The 14,264-nt window shown below is 35.2% G+C and overlaps 1 protein-coding gene across 15 annotated transcripts in view; it reads right to left on the bottom strand.

Annotated features, from left to right (window-relative positions):
* LCOR (ligand dependent nuclear receptor corepressor) overlaps nucleotides 1-14,264 on the bottom strand; it is a 140,838-nt gene that overhangs the window by 14,909 nt on the left and 111,665 nt on the right. Inside the window, exon 8 of one of the 15 annotated variants that reach the window (XM_055345921.1) lies at nucleotides 6,898-13,691. The exons of the other annotated variants lie outside the window; for them this stretch is intronic. Coding sequence (XP_055201896.1) covers nucleotides 12,722-13,691 — 970 coding nt within the window. The 3' untranslated portion in view covers nucleotides 6,898-12,721. Of the gene's footprint in view, nucleotides 1-6,897; nucleotides 13,692-14,264 lie in introns of those variants that run through there. 15 annotated transcript variants of the gene reach the window in all.

Here is a 14,264-nt window from a genome sequence, read left to right as displayed (position 1 = left end):
CCACGTAGAAAGAAAAATCTTCAAAGCATGTTAACATTTCAACCTTGACTATACAAAATACTCAGTGTACAATGGAAATGCAGATAAATTCTACACAATTTTGTAATTTTTAATCTTAAACACCCTCTACTTTCCAAACAACTTTTAGTCTAGTCTTTGATGAAAAGAAATGAAGAATGACTAATAGTCTGATAACATGCCCATGAACAGGACCAAGAAATGTAGAAAAGTAGCATTCCAGGTTTTAATCATTGTTCCAACATTTTTATGTCTTTGACTGCAGTGAAAAGACCGGCCACCCAGTATAACCTAATACAAACTCACCCGCCCCTCTTTCAAAGTTCTAATCAATACAAACGACTTCCTCTACAATTTTCAATCTGATTTTCTCACTTTCTCTATCCCTCACTAAATTAACTCTTGCCAGATTTGCAAAGAGCCCAGCATAGTACTAAGTATCTTATATACAGAATTTCATTTGAGCCTCATAGCAAATCTCTGAGGCAGATGGTAGAAGATTCCTTTTACAGAAAAGGAAGCAAGGCTCAGGAAACAAAGGGCTGCAGAAGGGGAAGTGGATCAGAGGACAGGGTAACTGGGTGACGGGCACTAAGGAGGGCACTTGATGGGATGAGCACTGGGTGTTATACTGTATGTCGGCAAATTGAATTTAAATAAAATATTAACAAACCCACGGTTCAGAAAGTTTCAATAACTTGTTCAAGATCATGTACGGAGAAACTAGAAGAGCTGAGATTCTAAAACAGACCCATTAAATTCTGTCTCTTAAACTTGGAGTAGATATCTCTCCTCTCCTCTCTATGCCTTACCTACTCTTCAAGATCCATCTCCTCTAGCATTGAGTCAACAATGTTTCTATTTAACAATGAAGTTTATAGGCTTCTGATGTACTTTCTTAACTGGTAATTTCATATATGGATTTCATTCTCTTCCTAAAAAGCAATGTACATCTCAGCAAGAGTGAAACTAAATTAATATTTGAGATTTAATTAAGTTAAAAGTAAACCTAAAAGAAAATTATTAGATTAAAACTCTTATTCTAATTCTAAGGTTGAATTATGAGTGCCAAAGTGGTATATGGTTTGGAATCATGTGTATCAAGGGCAACCCATTAAAAAAGGGCAACCCATTATGTGAGGAGGACAAGTCCCTTAAGCTCCCCCACATTCCATGTTTTTCATTAAAGAATAATAATAATAAAAGATTAGAATGGAACAAACAGTAATCAGTGGAACAATCAAAACTTCCTATGGTCACAACAATATGAATATACTTAACACTGCTGAACCATATACTTAAAAAATGGTTGAGATGGTAAATTTTACATTATGTGTCTCTGCCACAAGAAAAGACCTAATGAATAAACTTTAATACAAAAAGAAAAAAAAAAACCCAAGCGAAAAAACCTCCTGTGCTACATTTTGAAAATAAAGAACATGTTCAGGCCTCACACTTATAAACCGATTGAATGGATCTGGTGTAGGACCCAGGCATCTGCATTCTTAAAGACTGATTCTAATTGAGACTGAGTATATCCAATGATTCTCTGAACTCTTTGTGCTCAAATATTCAAGACAGAACTAGCCTGCACACAATGGAAATAGACATTATAAATAACATACTTTAAAATTAACATATAATATTTTCAAAAGTATCACATTCACACAGTTCATAATAAAAACTTTAAAAGACTTGTTTTAAATAAAAGGTATCTAAAATGAAATCCAGATCTATTTGTTTTTCCTTTAGAAAATGCTACAATGCAAAGGGGAGACCCTAAGGTTTATAATACTTTATTATTCAATAAAGGGTTGCTATATATTTCCCAATGTTAGAACAGATAAATATTAGTGTGTTTGTCTCACATTTAATTAAGATTGCACTTTTAATAGACTCAGAGGTCTATTACTCAACAACATTCAGGTGACCACTATGACTTCCCAGATGAAAACATGAGTGAGTGTTCTAGTTAGAATACCAAGTTGACAGAAATTTAAAGTACCAAATAATCCCTTATCACTCTGTATTGGTGGTCAAATAAGGTTGGTGAAAGTACCATTACCATCTGAAAACTACTAGTCAATAAACAATAGTATCTGTACATGACTATAAAAAGCCTCAGACTCCAGATTTAATACTTATGAGTTTTTAGGTATTTTTGCTTACTTCCCAGGTTACTTCCCAAGTTGCATTCTAACCAAATGATGGCTTAAACTATTAACTATATACACATTGACCAACCTTTTATTATTTATTTTTTCTTTTTAGGTTTTAAAAAATTATTTATTTATTCATGAGAGAGGCAGAGACATACAGTAAGAAGCAGGCTCCCCCTGGGGAGACTGATGTGGGACTCAATCCCAGGACTCCAGGATCACACCGAGTCAAAAGCAGACGCTCACTACTGAGCTGCCCAGGCATTCCCTGATCAACCTTTTGAAATAATGTTTTTTTTTTTTGAAAACATTTTTCTACTAACCTCTGAAAAAAAGCCTTTCTACTCCAATTGTAAGTGATGCTTGATACACTACCATTTCCTCCAAACATAGCAAAAGTCCAAAAACTTGTAAGCTGAACAAGATTAATACAATCCTCTGCTAAATGCTCACCACTGGAAGCAGCTATGACAAAGTGTACACTCAGAATACAAGAGAACAGCTATCTACTGCATTACTCAGTAAATTCTGTTAAAAGATTTTGCACTCTTTTCGGCAATGAGATCTAGCACCATATGACATAAGAATGTATTTACATTTCGATAAAACTATCTGGTGAGAGAAAGTTTTTGAGGAAAAATGACTATACAACTCGGGAAGTGGCAGAAAGCTATCCCATTTTCCATTTTTCCCACTCCATTTCCCATATGCAATTTCCCTGATTGCAACACCTTGATAAGACATAAGAGTCCTTGAATTAATTCCAAAGTATCAAGAGAATCAGAGAAGAAAATTCTGGATTAGAAGGAGTAAGTCCTTTTTAAAAACAAAGTTATAATAACTGGAGAATTAAGTATCAATTCATAAACAAAATCACTAAAATGAATTCATTTATGAGATGCCAGATTATAATCCTACCATATTGATCTGGTCACCAGTTTAGAATGGATATTGGCAAGAAACAAGCAGTTATAAGCTTTCAAATTTACAAATAGGTAGTAATTAGGTTTCCAGAAAAATGTTCTATAAATAATGTGGCATGACTGAGTAAAGGGAACAAATGAAGCCAACGGACAAGCCTTCAGTACCAACAAAATTTCCAAATTTATAAACATCGGACCAAAAAGCAGAGAGACAGCCAAAGAAGTAAGACAAAAATACTAACTAAAAGATAATCTGGAGCAACTACCAACAATAGCATCATTTTTTAGTATAAAATGCCATTAGAAATGATCAGAAACCCCTTCAACCTACATTAATTACACATATTTCATGAGCTTGAAAAAGCTTTCTCCAATACTTTGCTATACCATTTCTAATCTTTATCACCCTAATTCAGATGTTCCCCTCACTACAACAGGAATCACTTTATAATACTTCTGTATATACCTCGTTTCTCAAAAAAAAGCAACACATATATTGTTCTTTTTTGTCCAGTTAAAAGGAAATGCCAGCATCTTCCCAAGAATCAGAATACTATACTGTAGAATACAGAATACTATAAAAACCTCAACTATGTTGCTTTCATACTTGTACTTCAAGAAAAGAGCAAACAATACTTAGTAAATCATCATTTTAGCAAGCAATTCAGGCATAATGGTTTACTCTGACAAAGCTATGATTTTGAGAAAATAATTACATAAGCCCAGCAAGCAGGTATTATGAAAAATATAAATATGTATCTTGTCTAGCTGAAACAAATTTTTCAAGTGAATAATCCCTGTGAGGTAGGGGAGTATCAAACTATAAAGGCATAGAGTTATTAGGCAGTGTGGCACCCAAATACTGAAACACAATTTTGAAACAGTAACTTCTAGTCATCTAAGAGATCATCCGGAAAGAATTTACCATTAAAAAATTACCAACTTCTAAAAAAAAAAAAATTACCAACTTCTTACCAAGTACATTTACAGAACACTTGGAAATCTTACCCCTTCTGTCGATTTTTAAAAGACATATTAAAACCTTAAGAAGTAGAAACCAAGCGTTTAAAACAGCTTTTCACAACAAAATTTATTAGAAGAATAGTGGTTTTGAAAAGTCTAGCATCCAGTGAGAACTACCATACACAACATTACAGCTGGGAATGTTTCTCCAAAATGTCATGGTCAAATAATACAATGGAACCATTAAATCTTACACATGCACGAAAGAACTAGCGCTTCTGACATACAATGCAAAAAAAAGGGGACCACATGGATTAAAGTTTTAAGTACTCATCACATACATTAAGACACAGCTTATTTTAGTCCAGTCAAAAATCAGAACTGCATTAAAAAATTTAATGTAGTGCAATCAAACCAAAAAACTTAATTTGTGATCATAAGTGCTCTACTACATAAACATTGATCATAGCAAGGAACAAAAAGTTCAAATCACACAGTACAAAAAAAAATCTGTAAATAAATATAAACTACAGTACAAGAGAAATATTAAATTATACAATTCCGTCAAACTGTAAACAGTATATTGAAATGAGGTCCATAAGAGTAAAGGGGGTTCCTGTTTTGTTACATGACACGAACTTCTAGAAATCTGATGCCATTTTCCATATCTTCAAAGGCTATGGGTTTTATATATGGAGAGTTCCTTTTAAATGTAAGATATCAAATATTAAAGCAGAGGAATAATCTATTTTGTTAACCACAGATAGTACTGTAGAAAACAAAAGGAGTCTTAAAGAATAAAGATCTCTAGTAGACAAGTCTTAACATTAAAGATGCAAAGTACTAAAACACTGGAATTAGAACTTCACATCATTAGAAACTTGTCACTGAGGACTTCAAGGCTACAAAATATACTGACAAAATTGTCTGTTGATATCCAGACCTAGACCTCTGCTAATTTTTTTGACATTTACATACTCATGTTACAACACCAACTTTGGCAGAGTCACTACTAATAAACTCAGAGCACTACTGGCCCAACGGTTCCATCACAGTGGCCAGTGCACAGAATTCTCTAAAGACATTGCATAAACTAGAATGTAGAGGTCAGACACCCAAGGACCAGTGCTTGAATTTAGTAGTAGTGTGGTGAAGAAGCAAGAGCCACATCGAGGAGGAACTGCATCTGTTATAGTTTACAGAAGCAGCAAGGAATGTCATTTAATTGTGCTGGCTATTAGTGGCATTTAAAAATATAGTTTGTGTGTGTGTTACAGATGTGCTGGCTATACATTTATGCACATTTTGTTGTTTTAAATACACTGTTAACAGGAACCCCCATATTATCTGCTCAGTAGTAATAACTGAATATATAGAATGCCACTATAAGAGTGTGAGGCACCGTGTGCTGGAGAGTTATATGCAGCTTTAAAATCTGTTTGGCTGAGTTATACCTGGATACCTGAACTGAGTTTTTAAGTTGACATTCATCAAGGATGTGCTACCAGCACGTCGAAATAAAAGCAAAACAGAAAAATACAAGTCACTGTTAGGTTTAAGAATAGCATCAAAGTACCTGAATTGAGTGAGAATAGTGTGTAAACTGTCCCTGAGGGTTTTTAAACAGTGTGTACAAGTTGGATTCCTAAGAACATTAGTTTTATTTAACAATGTGGACTGATAAAATACCAATGTCTGACAGTTCAAAGTGGAGGTTATAAAGAATTATATGCAAAACACTCCAAATGTATAGTTTATACATTTCTTCTCAAAGCAGCAGCAATAAGCTGCTGTAAAGTATATATCCCATCAGAACAAGCAACATGTGGGAGTCAGATAAAGGTTTCTATCTTCGTCTGGTTTTCTGACAGCACAGCATATCAATATCCAATGACTATTATCTTTCCTAGATCAGAATGTAACTAATTTCGACTAGCAATATAGGATTAGACTTTTAATCAAACACTTTGCTATTACATACTAAAATTCCTTAAACTTACTAATGCTGGTATACTAACCTAGTTAATTATCCCCCCTCATTTTAGAAATATACCCTTCCACAACTTAAAAACATTAAGATCCATTTTCAGTCCTCTGATGTAAAAAGCATGTCAGTGAATTAATATTAAAAATTTACACAGTAAAAAGGCTTGAATTTCAGCCAAAGATTCTAAATACTGCTCATTCCCTGAAGACTTAAAGGGAGAGAGAATCCCTACCCATTTTCCTAAAATGGTCTGACACAATTTTTCATTTTGGGGAATCTTCCCCTCACCTCCTCTCAAATTCCAAATTCTTAAGCCTGAAATGCTTAATGAAACCAGAAATATGAGGCAATCATTTGGAATTGCTTGAAAGGAACAGAATGTTGTTGTCTTTTTTTTTTTAATAAGAAGTATTTATATAAATGTGATCTGACCCCGTATTGTGTAGTTATGCTTTATATTTTTAAATAATCACGCTAAAACTTACAGTACCTAAGACTCTGAAGATAAATTAAGACTTTAGTGTTGTAACAGAAAAAGTGCTGAATTATCCCTTTTCTAGTACTTCAAACATTTCGGACAAGTGCTTTCCTAGTGACAGTAAAGTTTACTATATACCCTTCCACCAAGCAGGAAAAAAAAGTTAACCTGGATGAAAGAAAAGACTTTTAGGAGTGTAGCACCAGGTATTTACCAAATAATAGATGTTTCACTTACTCTGAGGGGGTAAAAATATTCTAGATTGAAATTCTATTTGGCTATTGAATGTTAAAAATCCCTGCTCTACTGTGTCAGTGTCCTGTGGCCAACCCCCCACCCCCCTCCCCCAGTCCCCTTACACACTATCCACTGAGAATCTAATCTCTAAAGAGATTATTTTAAAATTTATGTTTTCAGGACATACCTGAGAAAGGGTGCAATTATGCAGAACAAGGAACCCAAGACTGCACTAATACTGGTTATAGGTTCATAAATTCTTTCCCAAGACAAATCTAAAAAGTCTAAGAGGTATGGATCTTCAAATACGTCTTACTGCTTTAGATTTTTTTGGTATGTGTGTAGGGTCATTTCCAGTGTTGAAAAGATCACCTTGAGTCTGTTCAAAGACAGTTCAAGATGGAGTAAAGAGTTCATTTCCATATTCAAACTATAAAGATTAAATATTATGATTATAATATTTGCTACATCCAATAAATCAATGATTAACTAAAAGTGCTTGTTTTTCAGCGCTTATCGACACAGCTCTAAATGAACTGGAAACCTTAAAATTACCCCCCAAATAGTTGCAGAATTAACTCATGTTTTATTGTCAAATCAACATTAATTAGTCTTGATTCTCATTTTCAAATCATCTAAAAGATTTCTCTATCATGAAATGAAGGTGGCCCAACTTTACATTATCTATCCTGCGACTCATTGTTAGTACTGTAGAAGAGAATCTTTAGCTTCTTCTCAAGTCTACATACTTTCCCATCCTACTCCTTACCCCCCTCCCCCAATCTCCTTCATAACATTTAGGGCACACAGCTACAGGGCTAATGTCTGCTTTTTCAAAAGGCAACTTTGAGTTTATCTGGGAACGAGAGACAGAGGATGGGCAGAGAATTTCCTCTATTTTCCCTTCAGTCACCATGTCACAAATCCTGTAAGTCTCAAGGACAGAATGAATCCAAAGAAAACTAAGACTTTGCAGGTCTGCATTCCTTGTACCAGAATTATACTTCTTTCCTTTTCAGTAGAGTTTGAAAGCAATCACTTTTTTTAAGCCCCTATATAGCTTAATAGTCTCCTAAATGGGCCGTTTGGCTAAAGCCATTAAGTTTCTAATAGCACTGGCCTGACCACAGTAATAAAGACCTAATTACAACAGAAAGGTAAAGGTAACAAGGAAAACAATCTTTGATATCTTCAATGAAGGTCAAAATTCAACCTATAACTTTCAATGTTTTCCATAAAAGATTAAGTGGAGCAATTCAGTCTATTGCCATATTCTATCACCAATGACAGCAACCTGAATATATAGAAAAAGGGTGGCTCATATAACTAGCATTTAAAGAAAGAATTATTACAAAAGCAAAAATACATGGTCTGTCTCAAAATTAAATCTATGGGGACAACAGCTGTTAAAGAAAATGACACTGACCAGTCGTTTATCTGTTAAAACCCTTCAAAATAATTTCAGGTTCTGACATTGGACAGAATCATTAATTTTTTTTATAAAAATAACCAACTGAATCCAAGCTTTACTAATATGGGTCAATGAAATGTAAGAGAATCACAAAGTCTTAGAACCAGGCCTTGCACCATGTGCTTATTTGAGCAGGGGGAGAACACATAGCTCACTAGCAGCTCAAAGGTTGCTAAGTACTGCCTAATGACAGAAGGTAGTTAAGATATGGGCCTTTGCAGGTAGTCATTTTTAGTCTAATTTATAGAGTTCTCTCCAGAAAATTGGGAACTTAACTTCTCATTGTGCCTTATTGTTTTATTATCTGATCCCATATAGCTCATATTATAGCTCAGGTAAAATGTTGGGGAATGAAAATGCCAATTGGTTGAGGTAATGGTTTATATAAGATAACCAGAGTTCTAAAAGCACTTCAATATTGTAAAGTAAAAGTGTACCAAGTAAAGCTAATACACACTTCACACTTGTTGAGCTTGCTCACCAGAACTGAACAGTAATTTACTTCACATAAGGACCCCTATTATCATCACACAAAGCCTTACTCATATTCATGATCTGCTGCAGCAAAGGTTTATCAAGCAACACCTAAACTTCAGAGTAACAACAAACTTAATATTAAAAAGTATTATACACAAATATAAATTATGTTTCTTGAAAGAGAGACCTAGTCCTTCATGGTATTTGGGGAGCAGAAAAAAGTGTATAGCTCATCACAAACATAGTTCAAGAGTCACTTGAAAGCCTACTGAACAAAGTAATATAATATATTACATTTCTGTCAAGCTTCATGACTCTACTGTCTGAGACATGAGAAAGCTAATGATAAAAATACCAACTAGATATCCTTCCACAGGATTATTTAGTATTTTTGATTTTATAGTGCCATAGTATATCTACTCTACAATACCAATGTTCTCTCATAAAAAACTCAAGAATTGAATTTTCAATACATTATCTCCTAACATTAGTTTGAGTAATGTCATCATCTGCCTACTGGAAAATGATAGGAGAAAAGGCTTTTGTGACAAAGACCGCTGTGAACTATACTTTCCCATACCATAAAAATGGTCAACTGTTGTTTGGGCCATGCAAAACTCTGATCAGCAGAAATTAAGCATGCGAATAGACCAATCTCTATTACACATTGATGAGGACGTCCCCAAACTAGAATATCTACACTGAAAGTGCCAATACAGAACAGTGGCAAATCAAGAGAGAAATCAAATATTAAAAGATCACTGCGGCACCAAGACTGACAGCCAGCCATGTGATGAGCCACCTCCAAGAAATACATGGTATAATGGAAATCTGAACACAAAATTTAACATTAAAAGTGCACCTGAATATTACCAACTAACTTTACAAAACCTACAATAAGGTAAAATATATATCTTTTGAAATATTCAGCAGCTTTCTGTATTTTTTTTAAGATTTTTATTTTTTTCTGAGAGGCTCATGAAATTTAAAAGGGACCACTATCTAATTTCAACCATGCTTCACAAAACAATAATGGCTATTTTATATTGCAGTTACCAATGTAATGCAATTAGTGCTTTAAAATAATCTACACTCAAAAAGGAAAAAAAGAGAGAGAGAGAGAGAGAGAGAAAGAGACCGACCGACCTTTGGAGGAAATATGCTTATTCAAAAGCTTCTTGGAAAAGAAAATTTACCTGAATATCAAGTCATGACTGATCTCACGTGTAATGTTTAAAAGCTTCACAGACATGAATATTACAATCTTCAGGTCTCAGGACTTTTAATCTGAGAAAGTTTAGAGTTTGGTTTGTTTTTAAATTCACTTTCTAACCAAAACAAATAATAGAAGTACTCAAATTTTCACTATTTACAAGTCTCAGCCTACAATCTGAAATGACACAATACAAGTTCTCTTATTTAAACTGCAGCATTAAAGGGTAGGCACACCATTCTTCTGCTGCTCGATTGTCATCCACTGAAACACACATAGAAAATATTTATGTTAGTAAAATGATCACTCCATGTACACTACAATGACAAAATTTACATAACTCAACTCATACATCACTTTATAGACTACCACACAGGATTAAACCTCTCTGAACAGTAAAACTACAAAAATTGAACTTTTAGGGCCAGATTTTTAAATGGGCCTTTAATGATGCCTTTCTGAGAGGGGATAAAAGCAAGCACAAATTAATTGCTTAAAGGACCCTTTTGCAGGAATTCCGGCTACCGAATACCCCCAAACATCGGGCAAAAAGGTACCATGGCTGCAATTAATTGTGTGTAACAAATTACTGAGTATGGAACAAAGGAGGCATTCCTTCACAAGCTTAGCCCTTTGCTTTCAGCAAACTTTCTACAACTTCCTTCAACTGCAGATGAAAACCATATATTTCATAAAATATTTTTATTGCAACTTCTAGCTAGGCTAGAAAATATTGCAGAGTCACATACTGCTTTGAACCCAAGCTGCTTTTTCTGTTGAGAAGACCAGAAAGCTAAGAGGAAACAGGCTCAGTCATCCACAGATTAAACTGCTACACAAAATAACCAAACCAAAAGAGAAACCCAAGCCCAGGCTATGTCGAGAATGAGCAGTGCATGTATTTTAATAACAGCAATGGTGTGCCTAACCTTTGAAGAAATAGGTTGCTGAGGAAAAACTATCCTTAACCTAATTAACTGCTCCAAAGTTGCCAGGCAAAAATTTATGCTTTGGGAATATCTGGACCTACTTCTCTTCAACTCTTAGTATCCATCTGAAATCACTGGCCTCAATTTAATGCTCCAAGTTTTACTTTATTTTATACAAAAATTCCAATGACTTTTTGCTTATTTTTGGTTAAGCATTTAGAAGGGCCTGACCACCTTTCTCAGCAGATTAGATTAGATGGGGTGTGTGTGGCATGGATTTTGTTTTTACACCGAGAGTAATTTTAATTTGGTCAAAAGTCAAAATTAAATTTTATGGGCTTTATTTATCAGTTATTCTTGCAAAAAATTGTAGGAAATAAATACTATGAATTTCATTACTATAATTTGAAAAGCCCATCTCAAAAAAAGCTTAGATGCTCTTCAAGGAGTGCTTATATAAACATGATCTGAAAAGTCCTGAATTGTGTGCTAAACAACCATGAAAATCAGCGAAATATCAGGAAAAGTTAAAAAGGGGATAGAATGCAGGATGCCAGAGAAGGAGAAGGAGAAGAAGAAGAAGAAAAATTGAAAGCAACAAATTAAATAAAAACTAAAAAACAACCCCTCTCCCCTTGTACTAGTACCTGGATTAGTTAAAAAAGAAATTCTGAGCTTGATGCTGATTGGATTATCATTAGATGTGAAATGCAACCTAAATCATATTAGGTTGCCTTGGTTGTTTTTTTTTTTTTTTCTCACCACAAACATGGATCCTTCATTCATGTGGATATTTGGGCAGACTACTGAGGCTGTAAAATCTAGATACCACTTTTGCAGTATTGTAATTACTTAAACACACTTTCCTTACTTCTCCCTTTCCCCAATAAACAGATCTTGAATATATTAAACTACTTGCTGCAATGACATCCAGTTGTTAGTTAGCACATGATCAATCTGTAAAAGGTTTTAAGAATACAAAGAAACTGTTAAAATGAGGCATCCTCTATTGTTTTATGTAATGTACCCTGACTGCTCCTGAGTAAGAACGGAGCTCGTCCTCCATGAGATAAGGCTATATCCTCACTTGTTGGTGAGACCAAATTCTACCCTTAGAAAATCCCAAAGAAAATTACAGCAAAGGTAGTGTTACAAAGGAATTAACCGAAGCATTTCTGAAGGTAGTGTGTGCACATTTTCCACCTCCTTTCCCTCTGGGTGAGCACTAAACAGATTGCTGATTTGTTAAGTAAATTTAATAGTGAGAACAAAATCATAAAATGTAAATTGACCTAAATAATTACAGTGAATAACCAAATTTCTTAAATTCGAAGGTTCATTGTTCTTAGGATATTTTTCTTTAATCTTTCAATTAGTTGAAATGCAGAAGAGAAACATGAATGATTTTATAAGATGGCTTTCTAATTTGTAATGATAAAGCTCCCAGTTTGACAGAGGTGGTTTCTAAAAGGGGGCTTTTTTTTATCTTTTTTTTCTTTAAATAAAGGCAAATATAACTTAAGAGGGAAAAAAAAAGAAAAAAAGAAAGAAAGAAAAAAAGAAAAGCATGCAGGCTCTACAGGCAAGGAGTCCACTTCCATGTATCTGTTCTCCGTGAGGTAACTCAATTCTCTTTTGTAGAGAAACATGCAAAAAGGCCAAACAATATCCCGAGCCATACTGCACATGAAAATTTTAAAATATGCAACATTCAGAATGCACCTTTCACCTCTGTACACACAAGTCAATGCAAAATCTGCAAAGAAACAAGTGTCACAGTAAATGAAGTCAGGTGCAAGCAATGATAGCTGAACAATGCAGTAGTGCTCACCCAGTTTGTACAGTAATTGGCACTCTACAGTATTCCTACTCATTTTTTGATTCATTTGCACTTTGTGCTGCCTCTCCCTGGGGATCTAATTCAATCTTTACAGAAACATCTGGCCCCTCCGACCTCATTAATTTCATCTTTTTCTTTGGAGGGTTTTTCAAAGTGCCCAGCCTCTCCTTTACTTTGTACTCCAGTGTACTGTGGGGAATCCCATAAATACTCTGAGCTTTGGAAACACTCATTTTTCCACTCATAACCACTGAGATTGCTTCCTCCAGTATCTCACTGTTGTACTGTCTGTAACGCCCTCTTTTCTTCCGAGGCTGCTTGGAGCCAGGGTCTCCTTCTTGATCCGATGTGGGATATGGCTGTCCAGAGGTAGACTGCTCAGCATCTGAGCCCCAAGAATCGGGTCCAGCATCTAACATGCTTTTTCTATTTTGTTTTGGAAGAATAGCCCTTAACTTTTTACTAAGCGCGCTCTCCGTTTGTGAACCCATTACCAAAGAGCTATAGCTGTACTGATCACCAGTGCGAGACTCCCAAGAAAGATCCATTCCTCGAACTTGTGGTATCTTTAAATCTACAGGAGATGCATGGCTCCCATCCTTTTTTCCATCTTGTTTTGCTTGAAGTGCCATTTTTGGAAAGGCAGAGTTTTCTGCAAGAAAAGGAAGGTCACTGATGTTGCTGAGTGCACCATTTCCCCTGAACTTCATACGGCTGAGGTTGAACTCATAATGTGGTTTTGCCCAAGAGGCTTCCCTGGATAATATTAAGTGTTGTCCATGATTCTGTAATCCAGATGGCCCAAGGCTGGCAGCTGTGGACAATTGGTTTCTGCTCAGTAGCTCTTCACTAATCTGCAGGGATCGAGCCAATGGAACTTTGAGTGATGTGGAGTGTCCAAAACCTTCCCTGGTTCCATCCTGTAAGCTTCTTGGAGGTACCCCATCACCACTCCGAAGTCCGTCTGGGCGGTACTGGCTGGGTCTCCCAGGTCGCCTAATTGGATGGAAGGAAACTGATGTGAGCAGGACTTGCACAGGTAGGGAGGGATGGGTGAGGGGACCACTCCTTTATTAGAAGGCCTTGCTTGGGTAACATCACTTTGTGTTATTTATTTATTTTTCTCTAAAATTAAAAAAAAAATGGTCTCGGCAGTTAGTTTTAAAACTTGTTCACAAAAAAAGAAAAAGGAAAAAAGAAAAAAAAAAACCAGTAGCTTTTTGGGCAAAGAAAAATTAAACCTGTCAGCTGGTCTCTGGTTGGGTTCACAAATTTTCGGAGAAAAAGTTTCGCGCAACTGTCTGAAAATAGCACCTTAAATTATTAATTACAAAGTAATCATCAAGTCTCCATAGATCTACACAGAATTGTGTTACCAATGTGACGTTACCACTAAACAAGTACAGTAATAAAAGAGTAAGCCAAATTATTTATTTTAATGCAACATATTCAACATTCATGACAACCAGCTATAAAACTGGAACCATTTACAGTGGTGGAACCCATAGATAATTGCTCATTTATCCCACAAACAAGCTGATGTTCATTATCAAAAACCAAACAAGTTCA

Source organism: Nyctereutes procyonoides, unplaced genomic scaffold (assembly GCF_905146905.1).
Source record: "Nyctereutes procyonoides isolate TBG_1078 unplaced genomic scaffold, NYPRO_anot_genome, whole genome shotgun sequence".
Classification (NCBI taxonomy): Eukaryota; Metazoa; Chordata; class Mammalia; order Carnivora; family Canidae; genus Nyctereutes; species Nyctereutes procyonoides.
This window is presented reverse-complemented; position numbering and strand designations above follow the sequence as displayed.